Here is a 24,973-nt window from a genome sequence, read left to right as displayed (position 1 = left end):
AGTTATTCAAGTTAAGGCAGTAGGTAAAAGGCAAGGATTTTTTTAATGACTTCTAAATTAGTTTTGTAATATTCTAGTATCAATGTCAAAAGTTTAAATTGCCTTTGTTGTTAATTCGTTTTTTTGGAATCCTGACGTGCAGAAGAGCCTGACAGTTAAAAAATGGCTTATGACAGCAGTAGCTGCCAATTGTGGGGAGATAAAGAAGAGAAAAATAAAGCATAAAAGACAGTCACCCTGTTGGAACATGAACAGTTATTACAGTCAGACGTCAGAGGCTGATGCAGGTAGAAAATTCACCCATGGAAGTATGACAGAGGTGTTTGCCACACTCTCATCTGAAAAATCATTCATTCGATCCTCTTGTCAAACCAGACATGTAAGCTGAGGGCTTTGTTCATATGTAGTGTGCAAGAACAAACTAGTAAATTGAAACTAAAAGAATTTTGTAGTCATGAGATCATTATCCTAAGTACGAATGAATTGGTGGCATAAGTGGAAGAGGTGGATCATCTGCATGACTGCCATCACTCTGCAACTGGGCATAGAAGTGTTGGTAGCTGGGTAGCAGAGGATGTGAGTGTATTCTGGCACTTCATGGTTAGAGATCAATATTCTCCAAAAACCCCAACCCTTGAAGAAAAGAAAGTTCATGTGAACATCTCCTTTGGTGTGTATTAGTTGGACGTTCTTTCTTTCTATATATTTGAGATGTTCTTCAACTGAGCTCCCTAAAGTCCAGGAGACACAACTGTTTTCTGTTAAACTTCTTGATTGTTTGAGTTAGTCTCAATCTATCAGTGAAGCAAAAAAGATCCCTTGTGATTTAAAATTAGCAAGGCAACTTCAGTTTAAGTTTCTAAATCTGTTGCGGACAATGAAATTAAAATCAGTCTTTTGTTGGGAAGACTGGTTGTTGCTGGAAGGTATTTGAATTTTTGTTTGTAATAGTAGCTTTAGAATGCAGCTGATTGGCGTGTGCTTGGATGTTTTTCCCATACTCCACATTTAAAAGCTAACTAACACTGATAAAAGAAATATAAGTAAAAAAATATAGTGGATAGAAATAAATCCATTTTACAATTTGAGCTACTGTAAATGATCAGAGCTCTAATACAAGAAAGATGTATTCAGGTATGTTATTGTTCACTGAAATTCCTGTCTATACATATTCTTTTGTGCGTCTGTTAAACATGATCTTAACATGAAGCCCTTTTTCTTCTAACTCAAAAGCTTTCTCGAAGTTGATGAATACCATACATAATGGTAAGTTATATTAGAATCTTTTTCAGCGGTTCATTTATCACAAAGGGTAGCCTTTTGTGGAAAAGCCTGATTGAAGGTCTGCATATTCTATGGATTGGGTGAAATACAGGTCTGCAGTGAGTCAATTGTTCAGTACTTGAGTGAAAACTTTGTAGATTGTCTGCAGGAGCCTGATAGGTCAATAGTTCCTCAGTTCTCTTTTTATGATCTTTTTGTATGTGCGCAGTAAAATGATAACAGTTTTATTCCAGTTCTGAGATTCTTTTCTTTAATTTTGTGAATAGTGTGTGTTTCTAGTTCTTCTTCTGTGCTCCATTCATGGGTGTGTTATAGTGGTGTCTACCTCGGGCATTCTCCCACTTGCCTTCCTGACTACTTAAATTACTACAAGTAATGCATGTGAAGGTAGCCTTGTTTTGTCCATTCTTTGTTCTGACAGCCTGATGCTGCCCATTTGTGTCACTGATAACAGTACTATCAGTTTCAGAGGGAGCAATGTTGAATCTTTAATGTATCTAATTGCTGTTTCCCTTTAGTATTCTATATTGGCTTTGTACCTTTAGTTCTGTATTCACTCGTAGCAGTGGAAGTGAAATATATCTTATTAAATTAGAACTTGGCTTTCTTTTTCAAGGCTTTTGTTCATTTGTAGGAAACAATCATAGCTATATTCACAGGTTACTGAAAGATTTAGGAGGGAGTATTTACAGTTAAAACCCTCTCATGAGACCAGTTTTGAAGATGATCGAGTTTATTTCTCAATGTGGTATTTAATTGGTGTCAGGTGATCTGTTAAAAATTGGAATTTTTTGATCCATTGGTGTCAGCCAAATAGAATGATTTTCTTATTGCTGTATGTGTATGTGGGAAGAGCAGTGCTGTATGCATTGCAAATTGTATTGACTTAGAGTTCAGCATATGCAAAAGAATGTAAATGTTTAAACTTTGCACGGTGAAGTTCTTTGCATTTTAAGCTAGCAGTTTTATAGGACTTCCGTTTTTCACGCTGTTGGAGCCGTGAATTACATCTGTTAGGCAGATGTCTATAGTGGTGGGTCTCTTAAAAAAAATTAATATTACATTAAATTTATATTTCATAGTCTACATGTGATGAGAAGTATTGACATTTCTCTAGATTTGCTTTGCTTTAGTAAAATAGGTTTAGCTTTTTTCCTTTTGATATAGGGTTTCCCTCTCACTCTCCCAGGTATACAGTGCTCTGAACCAGCTTTGAGATGAAGGAAAGCAAGCTCACCATTTTTCTGAACAAAAATAAAACATCTGAAGGGTATCTGACAAAGTGTGCTGAATTTGGACTTGGTGAGTTTCTGCTGTTTTATAAGCAGAGCCTTTTTGCTGTTTAATGTTGAAGAGGTATAGGTTCACGACAGAGTACGGAATAGAAATTAATGGAACATCATTTGTGATGACTTCTTTCCACATTGCTTTTTTTTTTTAAAAAAAACCCCACCTAATTGTGTATTCCTAACTCTAGCATAGAAGTTGGAAGTGCATAGAGGAAAGTGGTTACTTAATGTTGTATACTTTCTTGTCAAGCAATAATAATGCTTTGTATGACTAATTATTGTGGGGGCAGTGTAATGTTCTAAAATAAACATGTAGGTAACAGTGTTTGGACAGGATTTATCATGTAATCTACCTTGGGGGTGGGGTGGCGGGGGGATGTGTGTGTGTGTGTTTTTATCTACCTTCCCATGTTTCTCTAAGTAAGATTGGTTACTTTTTCACCCCCAGTCTTGCAGGGGTTTTTCTGTGTACTCTTGTTTTGGCAGAAATATATATATGAGTGAAATCAATGAGGGTAGGTAGAAACTTTGATAATACGAACAGCAAGGAAAGATCTTGCCATGTGTGTATAGGATGAAAAGAAAGTATTCAAACTTAAGATAAATATTTAAATATGGGAAGATCATTTACTCCCACGGCATATTCGGATTATGAGTTGGATAGTGCTGAGGACTCTAAGAGTCATTGTCTGTAAGAGTTTTGATGGAAACAGTATATCAGGAGCTTGTTTTTTCATTGCACTGAGTTTAAATTGGCTGCACATCAGCAAGAAACTACCAAAAAGAAAAAACTGGGAGTTTTGGTTTGAGTGGAGACAAATAAAAGTTTGGAGTAGAGAGGTTCGTTTGATAGTTATGCTAATATAAAGGTGATGGTCAAAGCCTGTCAGTTGAATTTGGTGCTGACAAAATGTAAAGGAGGAAAGATGATAGCTAAAGTCTTGAACACAGTTGAAAGAGTCAGTTTAAAAAGAAGACTAGAAAATGGAGTCTTTCAAGCTGTACCTTTCCATAAGGATACCTGTCTTAATAGACAGGAGACAAGCCACTTCAAGGCAGAAGTGACACACTGCAGTTTTGCCAATAAGAGAATTACTCAGCATTCTGTTTCTCAGTTTCATGGTCAACTTCTTACATTTTTCATGCTTTTTTAAAAACTTATTTTAAAAAACCTGAAAAACTGCATTTGGGTGATGTAAAGTTTTCACTGCTATTCGCTGTGTGATAACTTTCTGCTTTGTCCTTCCCAGTCTCACTCTGGACCTTACAGTCAAATTTTTTGACCTGACCTTGAAGTCTCATCTCTTCTGCATCATTTTTATGGGCCTACCACTGGAAAGCAGGAGGAGGGGGTACAGACATACATATCTATTGGGGATTTTAGTGCATACTTTAAAAAAAGACTATGGGTAGTGGTGACCTGAATGTTATTTGATGTTAGAGCTAGCTGTAAATTGTAATGGTGGTTGCAGCCTTTTTGTGGCTACTTTTGTTCTCGTTCAGTGTTCTGTCTGTTTTATTTCTTACTCCTGTTCCTGTTTTCAGGTCTCTGTTTTTGCTTGTTCCATCTTATGCTAGTTTGTGAGTTGCAGTGAGGAGAGTCGTAGCACAGAACAGATATGCATTGTGTCAGTCCTAGCACTATGGTTGGCTTTAGAAGACAGCACATTTCCAAAGAAACTTTTCAGTTCTGTAGTGTTAGCCTCCGTATCAATGCAGGCAAAATTTAGTATATATGGTATGATTTTTTTTTTTTTTTTTTTTTTTACAACGTAACCTAACCTAGACAGAATCTGTACAGAATGAGTTAGAAGTTTTGAATCTAGCCCAACTTGGGCAGACTTTTACAGTGTTGATAAAAAGGCATCTGCCTGTATTGAACCATGGAGACAGTAGTACTCAGCTAAACCAATTTAAAAAAAGGAAAAACAAAAGAAGGGGAAATTAAAAAGTCATCCTGAAATAGTTCCTTTATGCATATTTTTTCAGAGTATTGAATAATGAAGTGTTATTGTCCAGTTGTCAAATAGTACAACCTCAAGTATAACTACCTGTCCATGAGTTTCTAGAATACTGCTTTAAAGCTTTAGTTGTTGCTAATGACAGCTATGTGTAATCTTTCAGCAGTTCAAGCAACAGCTGTTCCCCACCACCAGAAATAACTAATCACAACAGAATTGCTGTTATTTGTTAGCCTCTCTAATGGCCTACTCTTTGAAAATTCCAGCTCAATCAAGGATCCTGCAGCATGCCTTCAAAGATACCAGCTTCAGATCACCAGAATCCAAAAGAGAGAACTTTTGAAGTAGAAACTCCTTTAAAAGGCTTGATGATGTTAGCTGTGAAAAGGAATCTAGTGCTTCTGGTGACTCACCATTTCAGCACTGAGATAGATTGCTGTCAGAGTGGTTTGAAGCTGTGGTAGGTTTTCAGAGATCTTAAACACATGAAGTTCTCCCTGGAAACCATTAAGATACATAGGTCGCAAGTGTTACACTTCTACTACAGGAATACTTGTTTCGTGAGCCTAAAACTACTTTGGTTTTAGTATGTTATATTAAAGTAACTTAGGCTTGTATGTCTTGGCTCACCATGACAAAAGTGAATGTCTAAATAAAAGTTAAGATACTTATTTATCAATTGTTCTTCCATGTCTGTATAACTTTTTCTTCTTGCAAAGATCTTTCTGTGCTGTGATACACTTGAACTACAGGTCTTTCCTGTGGTTCTGAGCATATGTGTCTCACATGATCATGAAGCTCTTTATCTTATTGCTCTTATTCTAGAAGAGTACTTCAAAACTTCTTGAATCAGACTAGCATAAGCATGAAATTCTTTGTGTCTTATTTCATAAAGCTGAGTTAATTTTATATGTATATATATGTGAACATTAAACAGGCAGCATCTCAAAGCATCTCAGAGATTTATTGTGGGAAATCGGAGCATCTGGAGGAAACAAATGAAAAGAGGTTTGTTCCTATGTCATCCCTGTCTTCCACTCCCACCCCTCCAAAAAAAAAGACTGCACAGTTTAACTGGGGTATAACTTTGCAGTGCGACGTGGTAAGAAAAGTTACAACTGTTCAGAAAGGATTGGAAGAAAATCATTGGGGCAGGGTTGGAAGCAAATTTGAGGCTAATAATTACAAAGACTGTTCTTCAGGCTCAAAATCCATACATTATAGACTTCTAGAGACTGGGAGAATATTGAGGAAGGTATGACTTCATGCTTGCCCTTCTATTGTTTTTTTAACTTGTGCAGTTGCTGTTGGTCACTGTTAGAGATGGATATGCTGGGCTAGAAAAATGATAACAGTTCTCCCTGTGTTCATAGTCCAGCATGTCATTCATTCGTCTCCTCATGTCATGTTCAAACCTCTCCTCTCAGCAAATTCACCTTGGCTGGGCTATGAAAAATGTGGTTTTGAGCCCTTCTGCAGTGGAGGGCTGTAGTGTAAGACATGGTGCAGCTTGGATTAATTCGAAGTAGGAGCAGAGACACTGCACCGGGAAGCTGTAACCTTTCTGGCAGTGGTTTAGGCAGTTTTGAAATCTTGTACTTAAAAGCCTACCTGTGGAAAAAAAAGTCTAATTGAGGACTGTATACTGAGTGAGCTCGGTTTAAGCAACTTGTGTTGTTTCATGTTGGCTGGTATGTGTATTCCTCCCTGTTACAATTAATTGAAGAGTGAGTTCTGTAACACTGCTGACATGTGTGGTCTTTAATGAATGTGGGATCAAGTTAAAAATAGTGTTCGCTATAGCAGGTGGGACTAGCTGAACAGAGGAGTAGACCATTTTGATAGCTACATGGATCAGTTCTGATCCTTCACCCCCCACCCTGTTATTGAATACATTTCTGAATGACTGTAGATAGCTGTACAGTCAGGGTCATGAACATAGGAATGGGAGTAGGCAGAAGAGATTGACTAAAGATCTTTTGCTAGCTGAGCTGTCAAGGATATGGGGTTAATTTTAATGGAGTCTGATAGCAGATGAGGTCTTTGCTGTATATGAAAATGTGATATGACCTTGTTCTTAGATCATTGATTCATCATATATGTGACATTGCTGTGCCGAATTGTGTTCCTCAGTTGCATGAAGGTTCTTGTCAAGTATTTTGGTCTTTGACTATAAATCTGATCTATAGAGTATTTTCAAATAATTATGGCAGTCTGCCTTCTGTCAATAGATATGAAACTTAGAACAGTTGGTCCATTTTGAAAACGCGTGTTACCTGTATTTTGTATCTTCCCTCCTCCTCTCCACCCCCAGTGGTGTGTATTTGTTGGATACTTTCAGTCTGGGAGGTTTTTTTTCCTCCTTCTACCTCATCATGGAGAGGACACAGAATGCCCTTCATGAAAGGAGAGCATTGACTGTTGATCTGTGACAGAGGCTGCTGTGCCTGTATTAAAAAAACCAACCCTCAGACACTGAAAGGGAGGGAAATGCTGGCTTGTTATCAGGCTTCAGATCAGTAACTGTCACTTCCGTGCATTTCTAGATCTGTTACTGCAGAATCTTGTAGAAACCTATCTGAAAGTGAACTCTACCACTTTGTTCATCAGCGGCAGGAAAACAGCTTGATTAGTTGATTCTTAGATTGATTCAGATTCCTTCATGAAGGAAACAGGTTGGCCCTAGCATCCAAGCTATAGTTTCATTATCTCAGATGAATTGAAATGAAATATTGTTGCCAGCTTGGCAGTTTGAAACATAATTTACTTTCTTCTCTTTTTAGACAACTGTGTCACAATGACCTGTTTTTGTTTGCTTGTGTTTATCATTAGATTCACTTTATCTTGTGCCCATATTACGAAGTAACAAATAGTGGGATATTTCTTCCACTATTAACATTCTGTGGGAATGGAACATGTTCTTTCTTGTGTAATTAAACTTAAAAGATTTTTCTACACGTTTAGTTGCTAATTAATGGACTGCTTCATTGAAGGCATTTTTTCATTTTTCTCTGTATAAAAAGTTGTTATGGTTTTAGGGGAGACTTTCTGAGATCATCGCAGGAAGTGAAGGTACTGACAATGCTTTATATAGCTTTAGTTTTATGAAGAAGTTCTTATAACTCAAAATTTCCTTTTGTTTCTGTGAATCATACTACAAGTTCCTTTGAAGTGGTTGCCCCTGATCTGTCTGTCCTCCCCCAAGTAGGAAGGTTCTGTAGTTCTGTGCAACTTCTGTGGGATTGCAAGTTTACATTTAAAAAAACCCCTCTTTGACCACATTCTGCTTATTCCTTAAGTTTGGGCAGAATGCTACGATCAGCAACCTGTGACAGCCCAAATAACTTCCTCTATTCACAACTGTTGCAAGAGTTTCAAGTTACTGACTTGAAAATACAGCTTTATAGGTAGGGAGAACAATTTCCTAGCTTCCTAAGGAAGGGTCTACGTGTTGTCTCTCTTGACTTTGGCCCACAGTAAGCTTTGAGCCTGTTGTCCAATTTCGAGCAAACTTGGTAAAGGAGTCTAAAATACATAGGTTCCTGTAATAGAGATGGACAGAGTTTGGCTACAAGAGTAACCACGGCCTGGTTTTGTCTCTTGCTGAACTAGGCAATCACCAGCATAGGAAGGGAGTGTAAGGGAGCTGGATAACGTAGCGGGCTGTAGGACTAGAAAATAAAAAGAACTGAGGATTTCGTAGCTAGATACGGAAGTTGTGGTGGGAAAGCTTAGTGCATTGATGTCACCTATGAGGTGCAACACTGTTGAAAGCCAGGATTTAATCTGTTTTGTTAATTCTTCTGCTCATGGAACTACTTATTTTTGAGTTTTTGAATAACATCATGAAAATTGTTCTGTGTGCCACTTGGTATATATTGCTGCACAGCTAGTTCTGACTTGAGGCTACTTTGTTTTTCACTGTTCTTGAAGTTCTTTTCTTTCCTCTATTATCTATTTTGTCATTGATTGTCAGCAAAAAGAATACAGTTTTTTCTGATCTGCATAATCTGATGTGTTCCCTGCTCTATAGTACTACCCTTCTGTGCTAAGCAGGCAGTTATTTGTTGTCCAGAGAAGCTTTTTTTTTATTTGCCTTTTTGTTGAGCCTTTCACTCCAGCAATGCAGCCTATATGTGCATTTTATCTGTTAGAACCCGAAACCATGTTCTGCAGCTGCATTAGTGTTGTTATGCACAGTCAGCCTTTACCTGAACGATGTTACATGTTCATTTCTACCTGCAGTTGAAGAACTGTGTTGTTTAAAATGCTGAAGATTGTATTTAACCATGCTGTTTATGCCTCTGGCAAATTACACAATGCCGTTCATCACAAACTATAGCTATTTGACTTTTCAGTAATATGGGAAGGACTTAAAGGTGGTTTGTTTGTTTTAAACATTAATGTGGTTTATAGTGATTTGTTTGGCTTTCATTATTATTCCTTCCTGATCCAGAAAGTGATTTATTCTCCCCAAACCCCAAATGACAACTTGATATCTTTGAGACATTTTAAATATGTACTTTCTTGGCTTTCTAATATGATGTGCACATAGTTTTTATACAGGTATTTTTGAAACAGTGTGAAAATTAAGGATTTATTCGTATGTTCAGCATACAGTTCTTACTCAAGTGCTTGCATGGAGTAATATCTTGGTTGCATGACTAGTTCCAGAAGGTGCATGTACTTCATGTATCAAGTAAGGAGTTGCTAAATGGAAATACTTAGCCCAAACAGAGTGTGCAGATAGGTCATATTTGTCCTGTATTTTGCAACAGCAACACATAGCGTGCGTTTTTGATACTACTACTATTACTACTGCTAGCAACAAATAGCAGCTTACCTCATTCCACCAGCAAACTAGTGTACTGCTTGTCTTTCTTTTGAAATAGTTTTATGCCCATGATTTTATAACTACCTGCTTGTATTCCAGAATTTTATTTTTTAAGAGGAAGAATAAACCTTATCATTAAAATAGAAGCAGCAAAATCTCTGCAGTTATTAAATATGTAAGAGTTTGAAAAATTAAGAAAAAAATCTACAATAGCTTTAAAATTTTGGAGTTTTACCTTTTTGGCAAAATTTATTTCTTTTTTACTATTTGACTCTCACCAAAAATTTTGTTTTCTCCACTCGTTATCATTGATGTTTTATGAGAGTGAATAGCATATATGGTGATGAGTTCTTACGATTTAGTCATAAGTGTTGTGATATTTCATTATTTTTACCCTTAAAATTTACAGTTCCTGGAGCCAGATAATTGCATGAGATTCTCATATTTTTCAAGAATTTTTGTATGTTTAATTGATTTAATGCATTCAAAATACAAAGGGTCAAAAACCTCATCCTCTTTATTAATTTGAAAACTCTGATTGAAAGCAGATTTTAAAAAATCTTTTGAGGACCTGGGGTATATTTCAGTTTTTGTGGTTATAATTATATTGCATTTACAAGTAGACTCAGTAGCAAGGCTGTTTGTTAATCATGTTAATTTTGGTGGTGTATAGGGACAAATCTAGAGCAGCAACCATGTAATTTACTGTCTAGTTAGATGAGGCAGATATAATTGGAGAAAAAGTATTCACGTATCTTAAATGCTAGTAATGCTATAACTGTAGATTTTTGGGATGGTGGCCAAAAAAAAGGAGGGGAAGATGACCCAGGAAGGTGTGCTAAATGGAAAAAGATACGAAGGTCAGTAGGAAAGCGGAGCAGGTATGGCATTGCGCTATGATGAAGAGACTGGGGAGATGATGACAAGAAGTCACTAACCTTGGTTAGGGAGGAAAAAAGTGTTGTTGGAATGTGTCTTCAGCTGTTTTTTTGTATCTTCTTTCTTTACTGGGTCTGGCTGGTTTTTTCTTCCATTTTTCTTGACAGTTAAGAGAGGCAGGGAATTTAAGATACGTCGGTGTTTGCATATTATGTGTGGGTTTGGATAACATTAGTCTCCCTTGACTGCCGTTGTTCAGAGGGATTGCTGGGTGGCGAGTGGTGTTTTAACATTGCGTATCTTCTTACTGTCACTGCCTTCTTCAAATCATTATTTGTATGAGTGACAACCTAGCTCCACTCTTTGCCTTCTAACTGGCATTTCAGTTCTGTTGCTTTTTTTGATCTAACCATGTTCATTCTACTTCTGTTTACTCCCTGTGGCACTCTTCCTCTAACTGCAGTTCAGTGCTACCATGCTTGATATTCCTTGGCCAGCTGACAGCTCACTTATCTAATGCACGTGGAGCCTAACAGTTTCATAGACAGGTACTACTTCTTGTCCTGGGCTTCTGGTCAGTAGGGTTTTTTCCCAACCTATATAATGAACTTTCCCCTGCATGTAGATGAACAGAAGTAATGGCTTCACAGAGGGGTATGAACTCTTCCTATTTAAATTGCTAACATACAAGTCTGACTAATGTTAACATGTTTAGTCATTTACTTGTTGGCTGATCTAGCAGAAATGTTAGTCAAGCATTCGTAGATCATGGATGGAGTTTTAGTTTGTGAATAAACGAAATACCACCAGTTTTACCAGCAAATCTGAGTACTTTGTCCTCAGACTTGCTGTCAGTATTTTTCTGAAAATACACAAGCAATCCTTAGTTGCCAAAATTACAGTTTTGAACAAATGTATGTTTAGAAACATTTTACTTTAAAGTTAAAAAGTATTTTTCCATTTGTATTGTGTATGTTCAGTTATATAGCCCAATACTTCATTCTTTATCTACTTAATGTTTACAGTAATTCACTGAAAGCACAAACTGATAGCAGACTCAGTTGAAGGCAGGTATTTTAGCCAAAAATTCTGCTACTGTTAATATTTGAGCAGTTTGTAATGCACATAAATATTTGATTTATCACACATGTTTTACAAAAACTTAGAACTGAATCAATCTGTGTTCCCTGAACTGTAGAATGTCAAATGACGAGAGCACTTATATCAATCAGCATGGTTAGAATTTCAACACAGGAGCTTTCTGCGTTACGTATTAAGTGATCTTGTTTGTCTTGATTAATTTTCTACTGTATATTTACATGGCTACTAGAAAACAGAGGGAGTAGGAGAGAGAGAGATGCATGTAATTGTTTTTGTAATTTTTTTTCAGGTATTTTTAGCAGCAATGATGTAGCAGTATCATTTCCAAATGCAGTATCTGGCTCAGGATCTAGCACTCCCGTTTCCAGTTCTCATTTACCTCAGCAGGCTTCAGGCCACTTGCAGCAAGTGGGAGCTCTGTCACCTTCAACTGCGCCTTCTCTAACTACTGTTGTTGCTGCAACTCAGGTAAACTATCACAAGATAGCAAACCATGTTACTGACCTGCTTATTTTCAATGTTAAAAGAAACAATAATTTGTTTGGAAAATAGGTTAATAAACATTGCATTTATTGTGAAAATGTTATAGTGGCTAGAAGTTCCCCATAATATTACATAGTCCCATCTTTGTAAAGCACATAGATTTTTTTAAAATGGTCTGTGGAAGTGTGTAATAATAGTGACTATATTATGACTAGTAGCATAATGCTGATTATAATTCACCAGTGCTCTAACATCTGTTATCAGAACAATGCTTTAAGAAAGGATTTAAAAGAGGAAAACAAAGTTTTGCATGTTTCATGAAAAATGCTGGTATCAGTTACAGAACAGAGGGGTTTATGTGGGAGATTTGACAAATGGACAGCTAAGGCTAGCTCTGGCAAAGAGGTGGCCAAGGCTGACATCTTCATAGCAAATGAAAGTTTTATATAACATATATGCTATACTTTTGTATTTGAAAGGTCATATGAATGAAGATACGTAGTTCATGTTTGAGGGTGAAGGGATAAGGGAGGCACTGGAGGAGTGCAGAAGAGTGACATAGTCAAAGTAATGAACCAGAAAAAATGTCTTCATGGTAGTGTTTTGTATGAATTTAAGTTGAGCAAGATTGCATTTATCAAGGTAATTGAGTACGAGGTTGTAGTTGTAGAGAGCCACCACGATTAGAGAATAAATATGAAGGAATACTGTACTGGACGTGATGTTTTTATACTTCATGTTTCTTGTATTTTAAATTTTCTGATGGGAAACTGTTTTACAATGAATATATCAAATATATATATTTTTTTGGTGAGCGTATAAACAATCAACTTTTATAGCGTCTACACTGATTTAAGATAGTGGATATAAACCTGAAGAGTTAAAATCAAGCTTAATACGTACATGCTTACGTGTGTGTACATGCACACGTGTGTGTGTGTGTATAGTACATATGTAGCAGAAATACTATGTGCAGGCCAACACAGAATACATTTCAGTATCAAATAACGTTTTGTTGTTATAGGTGGCAGTTTGTATTTTTACGTAATTCTTCTGAACTGGTTTCCTAAAGAAATAAGACTTGCATTATGCCAGTGTGTCTGTGTGACAGCTGTCTTGTAGCTTTGGAACTTGTTGGCCAGTTCACCCCAAATTGGGTGACATCTCTGTTGCACAGATTGATAGAAACTGTTTTAAAGAAATGAATTAAATATAAGATGCTTTGGGGAAGATCAAATATAGATTTTGTGAGGGGAAATCACAATCAATTGGAGTTAGTTCTTTTTTTTCTTTTTTTTAAAAAAAAAATAACCCCGGCAACTCCTAAAGAGTATGACACACTGAAGACACTTAAATTGAGTGGTCTGGAGATATGGGGAAAGTTTGTGTCATAGTTAGTAGCAGATTAAAAGATTTTTAAAAACCCAAACGAGTAGATGCTCAGTTTTCACAGTGGAGTCTTGGAAAGATCAGCCTTATGGCCTTTTGTACAGCTCAGCATATTCTGAAATGATCTAGAAAAAGGAAGAGGAACAGAAGCCAAGTTTGCTGATTATGCTAGGTTATGCAATGAGCTATTATGAAGATCAGCTGTCACAAACTGCTGAAAGACCTCACCAGCCTGTGTTGACAAGGTGGTAAGAGGGCAAATGAAGTAAGTGTTAAAGGGAAAAGGCAGTTTCAATTCAAAACAGATACAGCAGATATCAAAAGAGGTACAGGAGCCATGGTAGTGAGCAATGGCAAGGAACAACATCTTTGTAAGGAATGAGTAAATAGTGTGGGACTCTTGGCCTGAAAAAGAGACACAGATGGGGCAAGACAAAGGTCTGTGAAATCACAAATGACATGGAAAAGTTAAATAAGCAAGAACTGTCCATTATCACTTCTATTTGTTAAACTCTGTCAGAGGATAAAGGGATTCAAAAAGCAATGGGACAGAGCCCATATTTAGCAGGTAGGAACAAAAATATCATAGTATTTTTCCTCATGTTGTCCCAAAAAGGTGAAGTATACCCTAGGAGATGCGCTTTCTCTTAGTGTTTAGCTGAACTAGAGAGCCCTCCATAGGTTAAGCACTTAAAATTCGTGTCCTTTCTTTGTTTTTTGGGAGATGTGTTGGGGGTTCTTTTTGTGCTGGTTTAGGGTTTTTTCTTCCTTTTTTTTCTCTTTCTTTTTTCTTTCTCCATGCCCCCCAGCATGGATCTTACCTCAGTGCCTAGATTTACTTGTCAGGATCTTATTCACAGGTGGTACCATTTAAAGAGTCTTTTGGTTCTGAACTATAAAGGGAGGTTCAAGTGGTGAGGTTTGGTTGACAGCCTTAAAAGGGAACTCCTGTGTTTGCACAGAGAATTAGAAAGTCCTATGCTGCTTCAGTGGTTCTAGGGCAACACTTTGGTAACGAGTGTCTGCCATCTGGAAATTGGTAAAGACATAGTCTTTGTTTTTTTTCTTGTATCTGTGGTGTCAATGCATAAATTTGAACTTGGTCCTTCCATCACCTGAACCATTATACAGGCATTAATATTTCAACCAAACATCATGCTTCAGATAAGCTGTGTAGCATGACATGTCTCTAAGTTATGTTCTACAACGAAGTCACCTATATTTATTGTCCCAATCTTTTTTTCCTTCTGTATTCCCTGCCTTTGCTATTTGCAGTTATACTGGCACTTTTCCTTTTTGTCTGGCATCCAGCAACATCCAAACATCCAACAGGTAGGCAGTGGAAATTTCCAGTTGAGGCTACATTGCTTTGTCACCTTTCTGGGGTGTGGTGGTTTTTTTTTTTTTGTTTTGTTTTGTTTTGTTTCCGTGGTTTGTTTTGTTTTGTTTTTGTTTTTAACCTGCTGATTTATCAGTTTTGAGAGAAACTTCCTACAAAGAAGCTGTAGTGGTAAGAGGTGAACAGTTAGCTGGCTTTAAGGTTCATGGACACAGTTCTTCCTCATTCATGGCAAAAATGAGTTTACAGAGTAATGTATGTAGATGGATGTCTATTATTAGTCTATTTAGTAGATGGATTTGTGAATTTGAAAATACTAAGTGCTTTGATGTCCTGATTGAGCTTTAGGATTCTGTTATTGCACCAGGCAGATTAAATGCTTTTTCCTAACTTTCCAGACTTGAAAATACCAAGCAGGTCTCCCTGCTGGAAGTGTCTTTTGATTCACACTAAGTTGTGACAATTACCTGTAACGTGCCTTTGTTTTTCCTGAGCTCTGGGAGTCTTTTTCAGTTTCAGTTCATGAGGTCCTTACTAGTGTTTGAAGAGACTCAGTCAAGAAAGCCTATTTTACCATGACAGTTGTTCTCTGGTTCAAGAGAACCTTTTTTTTTTTTTTTTTCCATGCAGTTATTATAAATGACTGATTATACTTCAAGGGTTAGGGTTAACCCTACTTAGTTCTGCAAACTTTCATCAGAGTGCTGTGTCTGCTTACTGGGCTCTTGTGGATGTATTCTCAGTATTTACTCACCACTTGACCATGAAAGTTTCAAATATTGGTGTGCTAATATATTTTTTGTGTAGTGTTCTAATTAAAAAAAAATCAACCAAGATCCTAGGTGTACATTACAATGGCTGTAAGGTAAGCCTGTGCCTCTGTAGCAGATAAAAAGTAATAGTTAAAAAAGTAGGTTTTATTTAAACTCTTAGTTAAGAGAGCAAGTATGACCAGACCTTGCTTGCTCAGCTATTTAGTCAGGATGGCAGACATGCAATTGGAATAGTACTAAAGGTTGGAATAGCCCCAAAGATGTGCTGCTAAGGTGTACTTCTCTTAAGATTTCAGCTGTTAAGTTTTCTTAGATTTCGGTTGGGCATTTTTAAATATGATTTTTGGGGACATCATAAATTTGTCAATTTTTGATGAATTTTTTTCATCTTTTTTTTTTTTTTAAAAAAAGCAAGAGTGTTAAGAAATCCTAAAGAGGTCTTGGAAAAAAAAGTTTCCGTAGAATTAGTCTCAAAATTGGCTGAACTATTTTGATTAGGCAGTTATGGTAGACATCTAATACAGAAAAGTTTGTTCATATTATTAAGAAAACTTGCAAGCAATTAAAAGCAACTGTCCTAAAATGAGAAAATTAGATAATACTAACTGTGCGTTTGTTATTTTAATAACTACTGCACCCATATAAAACTTAAGTGATTAAAACCCCCAAGTGCTGCTTTTTCCTTCAACAACAAAACAACACTGATTTTAAAGATTTAAAATAAAACCCAAACTTGAAAATCCTGGATTTTGATTCTTTCATTCTATTGTCTAGTATGATAGTTCCCATACTGTGGTTTTTCTTTTTAAGACAAAATCACAGTATGGGCCATGTTGCTACACCTCTTCTTTTGTGTCTTATTTTCTTCTCTCATGCCACTCATAATTTTTATTCCAATCTAATAAATCCAGAAGAGATTATTAGCTTGTGTTCCATGCTGTGCCATAACTGAATTTAAATGCTGGTGTTCCTCACCATGTGGGAAATCAGTGGTCTAGTAAAAATGCCACTTGCTGGAAATGCAGATTTTTTTTTTTTTTTGCATCCTGTTACTCTTTTTTTATGTCTTGGGCATAGCCTCGGATAGGTTACACTGCTTAACTCAGTGAGGCTTTATTAGCATAACAATGCCTTTAACAATTGCAAGAAGAAAGGGATACAGGAGGAGAAGGTATGGCCCACACAAATATTTGCTCCTTGTTTTCTGTGAACTGATCCTCTTGACATGTTTGTTGGTAGTGCCTGTTTTCCATGTAACAGTAAATTACTATATCCCAAACTACTGTCTTTTCTCTCAGAAGCATGTCTTTAACTTTTTCATGAATACTAATGTGTGCTCTGTTGTTGAGAAAAATCACTTTCTTGCATTTGGATTTTGAATATTGTCTTAATTTTTCCGTTAAGCCAAGTCACAAGTTGCACTACTCTGAGTCCTATGCTCAGTTTTTATCTCAAAGATTTCCTTGTGTTTCATGAATATAGCAAGAATGTTTGTCAGCCTCTTACATTGTTCTGTGACAGTTTGCTGTATTGCTCTTTCTGATAAGTTATTCTTAGTGATTAATACTTGTTTATTTAAAAATGGTGACCTGTGTGCCTCAGTATCTTTTGGTATTGTACAGCAGGATTTGTTTTCTGCTCATGAGGAAATGGTGGTTGTTAGATTTAAAAAAAAAAAAAAAAAAAAAAAAAAACCACAAAAAAGCAAAAAAAGCCAAAAAAACCCAAAACTTAGTAGATTTAGTGTTTTATAGTGAAATGTTTGATACTTTGGTCAAGATTGAGATTGAAATTGGTTGAGCTGTCTGTTCTTTTTGATGACTTAAATGAGTGAAATTACCCTACTAGTGCTCTGTGGCCATTTGTTTCTGGGGTCTCTACGTTCTGAATACAGGACCAGACTGGAGAAATGCAAGTAAAGATTTTTGACTGGGTTTTCTTCCAGTTGTTGATTATTAAAATCATCTCTTGGACTGTCTTCCTTTTAAGAAAAAAAATGCATTGAAGTATCTTGCCATCTTATTTCAATAATATTTTAGTGGGAGTGGAAATCGCATGTAGTGGTTTCTTTAAGACATAGAGCCTTTTATTTTAAACATTTGTAGCTCATCGACTCTTTGGTGCTGGTATTTTATGATTCAGTAATGTATGATCTTTATAGTAATCTTGGTTTATTCAGAAATTTTCAGGATTTATTCTGGACATTTAATATGATCAAATTGTGACTTCGCAGATGATTTTCTTTTTCCCATGTGATGGTATCTGTGCTCTTAGTGACTCTAATAAGCACATCTGTGAGGCAGTTCAAGCAATATTGCATGTACTTGTTGCTAACATGTTTTACAGATACAATCCAAAAGATTGTTTTCACTTTCTTAGGACAGAGAGAAAAATGGTTCTTGCTAGTGGATTCTTTTTCTTTTTTTTAAGCTGTTTTTCTTCCTCTGCACCTTCTATTTTCTTCTAAAGTTCCCATCTCTTACTTTATGCACTGTGCTTCCTTTGTCACAGACGTAGGTAATAAAGAGAAGGAAAAGGACAAGAAGTACCTGTAACAGCAGTCCTTACGGCTTGCACAGAGATAGGGAAACTGAACAGTCACTGTTTGTTACACTTTTTAGTCCAGGATTTATTTGTGATGACGTGATAGGTCCACTTCAACATAGTGTAATGAACTACTGCCTCCATGGCTGAGATGTGATAATTGGGAAGGTAGGTGCTGTTACTCAGTTGCAATGCTAAATGAAGTAAGTTTTTTTTAATCACTTTGATTATCCCTTCTGAAGTTGGTTTGGCTTTACTCCCCGTAGGAGCAGTACAAAACCAGCAGGGTTTTCTTTAGCATTCATATAGTGGTGGTTATCCTCCTTTGTCTGATCCAGCTTTTAGAGGGAGATGAGGCTTATTTTTTTTCAATAGATTTGGAGTTATTTGTTAACGATAGAGGAATGTGAAAGCTCAGGATATTTCAGAGATATTTTCAGATTCTAAATGTAGGGCACCTGATGTTTCAGATGCTTCTGTCCTGTGGTTTTTATTTTCTCACTTTCTGAATTAGTCTAGTCCCTAATTTTGCATCTCTGTAGTCCCCCGCTCTTTCTCCACATCACTAGTTTACACTGATTTTGGTTTCCTGCTTTCATGGGTTTTCTTGTCATAGATTAAGTCTGCTCATGATTTTGCATGCTATCAAGGGAACTTTCGCCTCCTTTTTCTTTTCTATTTTGGTAGTCACAGGAAGATAAGGGAAAATACAGGAAAAAGGAACTCTAGTTCTTGTCCCTATCAACAGAGAAGTACGGCCAGTTTTGGGAGCAATGTTATTCTACCTTCCAAAACAGGGGTGGAATTATGAGGGAATTTAAGGGTTCATCTTCCACAAGTAGTCTTTGCTGAAAAATCACATTGAGAGGGTTTTTTTTGCAAGTCTTCAGAAGGGGGATTTGAGCATTTTCATAGGACAGTAAAACGCATATACCTGATTGATACTACTGCCAAGTTTGCAGTTGTAGCCTCAAATTATGGATGCCATATTCTCAAATTCAGTATGGCCAAGGAAGATACTCCTCTATTTCTGTTTCTCAGAGAAACATACCCTGTTTCCTGATTATTTTTTTTTTAATTAAATACTCAGCTCAAAGTAAACATGAGGAAGGGAGGAATGTTTCAGGTGATGCATCTGAAGTTTGCTAAAGCTGTGCAGGTGAAAGTGCAAGTCCATTTAAGGGAAGTTTCTGGGCCATCCTCTCTGTGGCTCCTTCAGAAAATGTCAGGTCTATTAGCTGTCACTGTTTAATGAACTTTTCTTTGGGGATTAGAATGAATCCATGAAAAAAAAAAACAAATTGCCCTCAGTTCTAGGACGTTGGGATGTGACAATCACAGACTTCAAGTAACCTGCACTAGATGGTTGGCTGCATAAGTGAGCTTCCTGTTTCACTCCCAGAGGTACACATCACAACCATGTGTAATGGCTGAATTTAGTGTAATGCTCTTGCAGACCTTTGGATCAGAACATTTTAAGACTTAAAACTAGAGACTTTGAAATAATCTCAACAAATTTATCTAAGCAATAATCCTTCCTCATAATGCAAAGGAATTTATCCTAATTATGGTAAATTATATTAGGCATGTAATCAGAGATTATTTCAGGAATTTAGGAAGACCCTTATGCTCTTTTTACATTTTTTCAGGCTACTTCCTGAAGTCTGTTTTTAAATATAGAAATAGTTGAGACGTTGAATGCCAGAATAGCTCTTATGAAGTCCAGAGTGCACATAGTACAGATTTCTACTGCTTATCTGCAAAGCTAGTAATGAGTGGGTGCCTTGTGGTGGAACCTCTCACCCCCTTAGGAATCAGTCATTTATATAAAGCATAGACAGCATTTATGACAGTATGTTAATGTACTGCTAAATTTCTCCCAAATATGCTTCCTCTGGTGATCGTGACATCAGGTCATATCAGTCTTTTCCTTTCACTGATAGAAATTCATTTGATGTAATCTAGAGTTAAGTGATCTTTCCTGCAGACAAACAGTATATTTTGTAAGTTCTATTAGTTCATTTTTTTTTTTTAAAGTTCAATTTATATATTGCCATACAGTGTGCGGTGGTTGGTGGTGGTGATTTGTGGTCAGTTTGGTTGTATTTTCTGCATTTGCCTTTCTAAAGATTATTTGTATTACCTTTAATATGAGTGGTAATTAAAAAGAGAATAATAAAACATCTGGAGATCATGATGTTACATGGTTTAAGCATCATGCTTCCAGAAAAAGGAAATAATTTCCTTACTGCGGTACTAGGATTCTCTAATCAATAGAAATGGTGGATACATGAAAACCAGTTAACATATTTTATGTCACTATCAAAACACCTCTTGATGATAAGATCTCTCAAAAGAGATTCCTACGCACTGGGTCAAAGGTAGAATATCAACTCTGTTCTCCTTATCTCATAACTTAAGAAAAAGATGTAAAAGGAGAAGCGGGCATATCCAGAACAAAAAGAAATCGTTCTTAATAGAATATGTTGCTCATCCTTGGGACTCATTGCCACAGGAAATTGTCAGCACTGGTAGATTTAGTGTGCTAAATGCATCCCTCAGTATGTTGTAAACAGAGAAAGGTTTGGTATTGTGGTGTAAGATGTCAGTGCAAAATAGTGACTTTACTTCCAAACTCACCAAACTGTATTTGTGTCACAGCCACTTTAAGAGTCTTGCAAAATTAAAAATGTGGAAGAACCGCGTTAATAAAGGTTTTTCCATCTAAATTTTCTTGTCACTTAAAAGCTGTTTTAGATCTTTGTTACTTCTAGGCAAAATGGGTAAAAATCTGATTTTCTCCTCATTCAATCTAACTGAGGGGTTTTGGGGTGGGGGTGGAGGAGAGTAGCAAGGAAGAATTTACAGCCAGAGGGAAAATTCCTTCTAACATGTGACTCAACTAGAAGAACAAAGGAATCATAGTTGCAAGTAATCTAGTATTTAGCCCAATTAAAATATTTACTTTTTGTATTTTTCTCTTGCTTCAGTAAGATTGTCTTTGCATAGACTTATGCAATATACAGGTAGTCTGAAAGGCAGTTGCATGATTTTGCACAGTGCTGCATGCCGAGACAACTGCATCAGTGTTTCGGTCTAGCAATAAATGTTTTCTGCCTTCAAGCTGAAGCTTATTTAGCTTGGCTTATCTGGTGCTGCTGTAGCAACCATCAGTCTCCAGGCAACTGAGGCACATTGACCTCTTCGTTGAACTGAGTGTAGCACTACTTCAATTTAGCTGCCTGAGACAATAGTAATGGTGTTGAATGTGAAAAATGTGAAATTTTCTAGTCTGTATGCAATGGAAAGAGTAAGTAAAAAATATTTAGATGAAACTGAATGTTTAGGTTTGACTTGAAAAAGATTTCAAGTTTACGTGGTGTATGCTTTGTTACAAGCCGCAAAGTTCATTGCTGACAAAGTGTCCTTTTAGGCCTTGTATAAAATGTTGAGAATCTTGCAAGCATTTTTACACAGCAGTAATTCTCCTACTTTAGGTGTTCGTTTCATCACTTAAATAGCAAAGACTATTGAAGTTTATTTAGAAAGTCAAAATGTCAGTGCTTGTGAATATGTGGCTGACTCTTTATTATTACTATTTTTGAAATTATAGATGATCTTGAAAGTAGTTACTTTTCTCTCAGATCCATTATTTGCTGTATTACAAGGGTGGCTTGCTTTGGAATACTCACATGAAGAAAATAAATTACTATATGAGTATATCGGGTTTGTTTCCTAATCAAGTCATTCTTTCTGCTAGTCAATGTGAGAGTGAAATTGTGATTCCTGATATATAGGTTAATGTTCTTAAGGAAAACAGATTATTGGGTAAGATATTGCTTCCATTGTCTATGTAGAGCACATACAGGTTAAGTGCTATGAAGACAGAGGTAGATGGAAAGGATGGTGGAACAAACTTGAGGTAAAAGGAATTTGTGTTGAAATAGTAGCTCTGTTTTCAGTTAGTTTTGGGGGGGGAGGTGGAGGAATCCCAGGGTCTTATCTCTGTAAAGCCTCCTTTTTAAAAAACAAAACGAACCAAACAAGAAAAGACCTCTTAATGAGGTAGCATTCTAGTGAGTTTTTGTACAAGTCTCTTTTTTGAATCTAGTGTATAAATAAATAGATTTTAACTGGTTACTATTCTGTGTAATAGCCAGCTTAGTTAACATGGAAGAGATGAGTAAACTGGTAGTACAGTTGAGGTTATAGCTTTTTCACATTATTGGAATATAGGCCTTCTACCCATGTGGTTTTTAATGACTTGATGTGCCCTTGTTGTACACTGGGCAGAGGTATAAATTAGTTTCTGTAGGTGTGCCATTAATTTTTCATTTTGCCTTTCAAATCCCACTGTGTTTCCCAGTTGCATTCATTCATGCCCTTCTTGGAAAATATTTGAGTGCTGCTGTTTGAAGGTTAGATGGTTTCATTTAATTGAAGGATTTATTTCTACATTTAATCAAAACAATTGATTTTCAAAGACAGTATTTGATTATTTGCTTGTTCATAAGCAAGAGTCTTCATCACAGCTAGAAGTTCAAAGTATTTATTTTTGCTAGTAACATAAAAAGTACTAATGATGTGAATAATGTATCCATCAGATAATTTTACATGTCACACATACAGTTTTCCTGACAGATTTTAATTATAATAATTTGTACATTTGTAATTAATGCTCTTTTTGATTGAAAAGTTGCTTTTTTCTTCTAAGATACCACAAACTCTTTTTCTGATTTAATTTTAACTTTTCCAGCCTCCTAATTAAGCTTTTCAGTTAATTCTTTAATTTCAGCCAGTTAGTGAAAATATTTATTGTAAAATTGCACCTTGATTGTCTGTTTAAAAAAAAAAACCCAAAACTTTAAGGACTTCAAAGTGCATGGATGTTAATGGTGGCAATGTGGGATGGGTTATCTTTTCAATCCCAGTATCGCTTTCATAGAATGAAGAAATAAAAGACTACAGTGGTTGTTTGTGGTGATGTATGTATGATAGCAGGTGAGGTTAGCTGTAAAAAGTGCACTTTCCGCTTTCAGTCATCAATAGTGCTGTAGGCTGTTTTAGTCAAGAAGTCGATATAGTTTGCTTGAAAATTAATTATGTTCAACTTATAACCATGAAAGCTAAAACATAGATTAAAAAGGTATAAATAAAAGTATTGGTTTAGTTAAAATACCATGTTTATCATGTTGCATTTTAATATTATTTTGTTGTGCTAGTTGTTTTGAAAAGTCATATGATGGTTTTCAGAAGAAATGTGGAAACAGTATTTGATTAAGGATTTTCTGTGTTGTCCTTAATTCCATCTCTATTTCTTGGCATATAGGAAAATAAACAGGAATTTGGATGTTTTTTTTTTCTGTTGAAAACAAGGTCTAGATAAGATTTGTAAGCAAATTCCATATTTGTGGTGAAAATACTCAAGAGTTGTGTTGCAGCAAGTGATGCATGAAGAGCTGTTGATGTGATAGAACTTCCTCTTGGGTTTCCTAGAAATCTGATGTCTGATCACCCTTCTGGGGGTGTGTACGGTCAGCCCAGATGAACCTCTAACAGAATTCAGAAAAAGCCAGTGATGATGTGTAGCGGTGGTTCCCTCGCAGCTCCTAAATGAAGATGGTATCAGAAGTACTGAAAGAGTGAAAGGAAGCAATAACATGTTCTTCCCATTGCATTGAATACCCAAGAAAAGCCTCCCGTAGTGTAACTGGCCTTAAAAATTCCAGGGATGAAAATCACTTTTCTTCACTTGTCCAAGTTAAGCTAGGAAACATAAGGCCAGGTTCCTTTGCTGCTATCACTTGATAGGCAGCTCTTTTCACTTCTCAAGAAAAGCAATTAATTTTTATATATGTATATTACCAATTTCTTATTATAATTACGTACGTAGCATTAACTTGTTTGAGTATCTAAGCTCATTTAGTTGCAATGCGGGTTTTAATTTTGATGTTATTTTCAATAGTACATGTTGCTTGCCGTTGACCAAAATACATCAGCTTAAGATGACTTCTAGATAAAGTAAGCTGATGTTAGTTAATATTTGATCTAGTGCTTGAATTTCTTTCCATATTTTGTGAAGCTAGACAGTTGCATGGAAAGCATTAGTAGCTTCTTCATAGAAGTGTTGCAGAACAGCTTGCAGAAAATTCAGCTTTAAACTTCATCTGCATCAATTTTTTTTTTTATACAGTTTTCAGTAGTAGTTGGCTGTAAGAAGTAGTTGTTGGTATCCAGTGCTCTTGAATTCTTTACTTCGTGTTATTTGGAACAAGTACTAGCGATAGTACCTAGTATGATTAGTAAATGGTATGACCCCAACCACGTTAATCTGGTACTCATACTTCAAGGGATATAGACAATGAAGGAGCAATGATAAGTTTTTATTTTAAACAAGAAATAAAAATAACCTTTGAAATTACTGTGGACAAATAGATATTGGCTGAAGTAGGTAATTAGGTGATCTGTCACTAATTGTGAAGCATCATCATAATATAATGCAAAGCTACAATATAGCAGTGATTATTTTTAAAACAGAGGGGAAAAGGGATGTTGATTGGATATAAACTGATTAAGAAGCCGTCTTGGAATTGGTTGTTCCGGCCATCTTTGTTGTCCTATCATGAAAGGAGGAGAGTTCAGTAATGGTTTAACTACAATTAAATCCCTCCCCTTTCTTTATGGAGACTCAACTGTAGGCATTTCAGCATTAGCCTAAACAATGGTTTTGAATATGTTAAGCCCCTAACAATTAGGGAGCAGTTTGGGGCATTGAATAATGTGGAATGATGCAATTGAACCTGACAGCTTCAACAGTCAGCCTACTCATGGGACCCGAAAGTTGTTCACACTTGGTTTCATCTCTCATCACACGCTGAGTATTAAAACCTTACTGGTGTGGAGCTGAGACAGAAATGAGGCCTGTTATCAGAAAATATTTCATAGCATAAAACTTGAAAGGAACAAGGGAATAGGCATGCTCAAAGGTTCTCAAATTTTTGAGACCTAATCTAATTGCATACAGTTAAGTATTCTCATTTTTCTCCCCTTTGTTTTATTTCTTTTTGCTTAAAGACACGTAACTTTTGAAATGAAGG

At 36.2% G+C, this 24,973-nt stretch overlaps 1 protein-coding gene across 7 annotated transcripts in view; it reads left to right on the top strand.

Annotated features, from left to right (window-relative positions):
• MLLT10 (MLLT10 histone lysine methyltransferase DOT1L cofactor) overlaps positions 1-24,973 on the top strand; it is a 131,994-nt gene that overhangs the window by 82,663 nt on the left and 24,358 nt on the right. For all 7 annotated transcript variants that reach the window (XM_074834214.1, XM_074834206.1, XM_074834180.1 and 4 more), the window contains one exon: positions 11,638-11,816. In XM_074834214.1, the coding sequence (XP_074690315.1) occupies positions 11,638-11,816 (179 nt within the window). The remainder of the gene's footprint in view (positions 1-11,637; positions 11,817-24,973) is intronic.

The sequence above is a fragment of the Strix aluco genome, chromosome 1, assembly GCF_031877795.1.
Source record: "Strix aluco isolate bStrAlu1 chromosome 1, bStrAlu1.hap1, whole genome shotgun sequence".
Classification (NCBI taxonomy): domain Eukaryota; kingdom Metazoa; phylum Chordata; class Aves; order Strigiformes; family Strigidae; genus Strix; species Strix aluco.
This window is presented reverse-complemented; position numbering and strand designations above follow the sequence as displayed.